The 4710-nt window shown below is 46.1% G+C and overlaps 1 protein-coding gene across 2 annotated transcripts in view; it reads left to right on the forward strand.

Moving 5' to 3' along the window:
• The window catches only part of slc25a10a (solute carrier family 25 member 10a), a 22428-nt gene continuing 17718 nt past the window's right edge, over nt 1-4710 (forward strand). The window contains exon 1 of one of the 2 annotated variants that reach the window (XM_078571223.1): nt 1-397. In XM_078571223.1, coding sequence (XP_078427349.1) covers nt 308-397 — 90 coding nt within the window. In that variant the 5' untranslated portion in view covers nt 1-307. Of the gene's footprint in view, nt 412-4710 lie in introns of both variants that reach the window. The other variant, XM_078571224.1, reaches the window with a different exon arrangement.

Raw genomic sequence — 4710 nt, forward strand, 5'->3', positions numbered from 1 at the left:
GCGGGACCGAGACATCATTAAATTGCCGGACTCGCCAGCGAGGCGGGAGCCCCCGCGTTACCGCAACTGGAAACCCAGCCCTCGGGAGAGGCAACTTGCCCTGGCAGAATCCAGCAAACAAGACACAAGCACCCCCTCCCCACCCCCCTCCAAATCCTTCTCTCCACCCCCCCCTCCCCTCCCCAAGGAAGGCCACGGACCAGGAAGGAGGGGGTGAGAGGGTGAGGGGGTGAGGAGAGGAGGAGGAGGAGGAGGAGGAAAGGGAAACTAAAAGAAGGAGCAATAGAGCAGAGGGTGGCAGGTGATCATGGCTGAGCAGCGAATATCTCGGTGGTATTTCGGAGGTCTGGCATCCTGCGGGGCGGCGTGTTTCACTCACCCGCTGGACCTGCTCAAGGTGAGTTGTCCCAGGTGAGATCCCCTTTCTCAGCAGCTGTTAAAGAGCCAGATGTGTGTGTGTATATATATATGTATGTATGTATGTGTGTGTGTGTCTGTGGTGTGGGGGTGGTGGAGAGACTCGGTGCATTGCACCATCTCCCTGCTGATCTCTGTACGGAAAGGAGTTTAATTCTTGTCTTTTTTTTAATTGTTCAGTTTATTGGGGAAATTGCAGTGGTCGTTTCACGAAACAACCTGAATCCTCCCCCCCCCTTTAGTCTGGAAGAAGCGCATTGCACTCATTCCTGTGCAGTTACCAGGGAGGGCAAACAGGCCCCTGGTCACAAGGCTTTGGAAATTGAATTATCGCGTTTTTTTGGCTCAAGGAGTGCAGTCTGCTCCAGTGTTTGAAAAAAAAATTGTAGTTTCCTATATTTCTGACTTGGTCTCACGTGGCGTGGTAAATGTGTCTGTCGTGCTTCGTGTTCTTAAAACAGAAAATGCTGGAAGAATTCAGGTCTGGCAGCATCTGTGGAGGGAAAAACAAGAGTTAACGTTTCGAATCTGTGAAGGGTCTTCTGGTTGCTCTAATACTATAGGATGCTTTCTGTGTTCACATCTCAGCACCAACTCGCGCTGCTTATGCACTGGTGCAGAGTTCCTCTGGCTGATTTCCTGTCAGTGACTCTGCCCTCTGTTGTCCTGACACAGGGACATACACTTTTTTAGCCTGGTTGTTATTTACCACCATCCCCCTGCCCCCAACCCTTCAGAGGACATGAGTTGAAGGTAATTGAAAAAGAGCCAGAGGTGTCATTGCATTGCCTTCAGGGGAGTTGGAAGCAGATTCAATAGTAACATTCAAAAGAGAATTGGATAAATAGTCTTGTTTTTAGCAGGCTCTGGGGAAAGAGCAGGGCAGTGGGCTCTAGATGGCTCTTTCAAGCAGCTGGCATGGAGCTATAATGGGCTGAATGGCCTCTGTGTGCTGACATCGTAACTATCATAACTTGAACCTAACTATGTGTCCGCAAGTCCTCTGACAGGTGGACAGATTAACTCCTATTGAGGAGTGACTGAAAGTGTAACCGTGATAATGAAGGCACCATAGGCTCCTTAGGTATGAGCGAAATGAACTCTTTGACCAAGGATTTCTCTGAACCCGATTGGGCTGCGTTTTAGAAGCCTTAGTCCCACCTTTCATTCCTGTGAGTCGTTCTAGAGTATTCCCAAACCTGAATGTCTCCTGGTTCAGCTAGTCCTCGGCCTCTGACTTTCTCCCGGTTGTGTAATTTGGGGGTACTGCTGCCTGGCCCCCTCCTTCCGAGATGGATCCCTTGCAAATGATCCCCCGAGTGAAGGGAGCATGTTGTCTTTGGAAGGTCCTGTAAGAAAGAAACCACATGAGCAGGGTTGCCCCGATGCCTGTAGTGAGCATTGATGGACTGTTGCCTTTTCCAAACTTGTCTTGTTCCCTTGAACAAAGAGATTACACACACGGCAGCAGCAGAAGTGCAACATCATACTCGGGGTTGATGTATGAGTGCTGACGTACAGTCATTCATTCACACTTGTTACCACCTTTTTATTTCTGATAACTACAAACATCTCCCCAATAAACTGTCAGGAAGCAGAGTTCCATAAAAGTGACAATGGAATAGTGAATGTGGCTGCAGCAAAAATTCACTTTGCCCTTTTGACCCCTTCCAGTCAGTTTATCGTCACAATTATATTGCCCTCGTAAACTCTGATCATTTCATGATCAGAGTTTCATTGCCCTTTATCTGTGAAGGTGCCCAGGTACAATACTTGGTTTACAATCTCGTGCTCATCACTAAACTTTCTGCTCCTCGTCGCCGGTCCTGCAGAAAACCCAGAACATTCCGGAAGTGTGGACTTTGGTTTCTGCAACCCCCCCCTCCCCAACCCTGATTCTTGCCCCTCTCTTTTCTGCCTGCAGTTACCTGGGTGACATTTGGTGCAGTCATTTTAACCCATTCAGCAACATTTCTGCAGTTGCTGACCTGGTTTTTGAAAACACGTCTTCCGCTGTAAGAGTCGAAATGACCAGCTTGTTATCTGAAACAGCACCGTGTATAAAATCTGGGTGTATCCTCGTGTTTGTCACACCAGTAACTGTCGGGATCTGTGTGAACATAATAATACAAACGTACGAATTAGGAGCGGGAGTAGGCCCCTCAAGCCTGCTCCGCCACTCAATAAGGTCATGGCTGATCTGACTAACCTTAACTTTTTGACTCCCTTGTTAGCCAAGAACCTATCTACCTCTGCCTTAAAAACATCCAATGACCCTGCCTTCACTGCTCTTTGACAAAAAGAGTTCCATAAACTGACGACTCTCTGAGGGAAAATATTTCTCCTCGTCTCCGACATAAATGGAAGACCCCTTATTTATAAACTGTGTCCCCTAGTTCTAGTCTCTCGCACCAGGGGAAACATCCTTTCGACATCTGCTCTGTCAAATCCCCTCAGGATCTTGTACGTTTCAATAAGGTTGTACGAACGTATGAAATAGGAGTAGATGTAGGCCCCGTCTCATTCTTGTAAACTCCAATGGATACAGGCCCAGCCAGTCCAATCTTCCCTCACAAGATTAAGCACTGCCCCCATCCCCATTCCAGGTATCGGTCAAGTGAACCTTCTCTGAACTCCTAACGCAGTCATGTCATTTCCTAAATAAGAAAACTGAAACTACGTCATTATCCAATCGGTATCAACCCTATTGAGTCCCCTCAGGATCTTATGTTTCAATACGATCACCTCTCATTCTTCTAAACTCCAATGGATACAGGACCAGCCTGTTCCTCCCTCCCCCTCCTCATCCCAGGAATACATCGAGTGAATCTTCTCTGAACTGCTTCTAATGCAATTATCTCTTTTTCATACAAGGAGACCAAAATTGTACACAGTACTCCAGATGTGGTCTCACTAAGGCCCTGTACAGCTGCAGTAAAACTTCCTTACTTTTATATTCCATTCCCCTTACACTAAGTGACAACATTCCTTTTGCCTTCCTAGTCACTTGCTGTGCCTGCACGCTAACTTTTTGTGATTTGTGTACCCGGACACCCAGATCCCTCTGTACCACCGAGTCCTGCGATCTCTCTCCATTTAAATAATCTGCTGCTTTTCTATTCTTCCCACCAGAGTGGATAAGTTCACAATTTCCCACATTATATTCCATTTACCAAACTTTTGCCCAATCACTGAACCTGCCTATATTCCTTTGCATGCTCCTAATGTCCTCTTCACAGCTTAGTTTTCTACCTATCTTTGTGTCATCAGCAAACTTAGCAATGTGTATATGTATGTGTGTATAAATAATATTGTATATCTATAATATAATATATAAATATATTACCCATAACAACCCCTATGGATCCTAACATAAGTGTTGAAAAATCTTCCTAGACATCAGCAACATTTCCCTCTTTCATAATGTTTGGAAGAGCAACTAATTGATTTATCTTCTGAATTCCAATTTTGGAAGTCAACTTTCTGTGTGAGGTGAATGGATTAAAGCCAGTTGTCAGCAGAATGGTCTAACTCCTTTGGAGGAGGGCAGATTAGCGTCACCGCTATGAATTTTAAACATTCTGTGAAACAGTTGTCTTAAATGCCTATAGGTGCTCATCACTCTCCTTGGTAGCAGAAGCATTCCCCCACTGGTTCCTCATCACACCTACCAGAACCGCTAAGATGGTTAAACAGTCAGAATTAGTCATGGAACTCATATGTCTTTGTTTCACCTCCTCCTCCTCCAATGCCAGGAATTCTCAAAACCACTAAAGGTAGTGTTGCCTTTGGGACCTCTATGGAGGTCAGTCTCTCAGTCAGAATATGCTCCTCATTCTGCAGTACCAGAAGGCTGGGTGAGTTTTTTTTTTCCCCTTAATATTTTCATGGGATGTGGGCATTGCTGGTAAGGCCAGCAATTGTTCCCCTTCTCTAATTGCCCTTGAACTGAGTGGATTCCTAGGCCACATCAGACAGCAGTTAAGAGTCACATTATATTACATGTAGACCGGACCAGGTAAGGGTGGCAGATTTCCTGCTCTAAAGGACACCAGTGAACCAGATGGGTTTTTACCACAATCAATGATAGTTGCCATGGTCACCATCACTGAGGCGAGTTTTCAATTCCAGATTTATTAATTGAATTGAAATTCCACCAGCTGATGTGGGATTTGAACCTGTGCCCAGAGCATTAGCCCGGGCCTCTGGATTACTAGTCCAGTGGCATTACCACTATGCCACCATCTCCCTTACGCTTCAGGCTGACAACTATCTCAGGGGTCGGAGAGGCAT

The sequence above is a fragment of the Cetorhinus maximus genome, chromosome 24 (assembly GCF_964194155.1).
Source record: "Cetorhinus maximus chromosome 24, sCetMax3.hap1.1, whole genome shotgun sequence".
Lineage (NCBI taxonomy): Eukaryota > Metazoa > Chordata > Chondrichthyes > Lamniformes > Cetorhinidae > Cetorhinus > Cetorhinus maximus.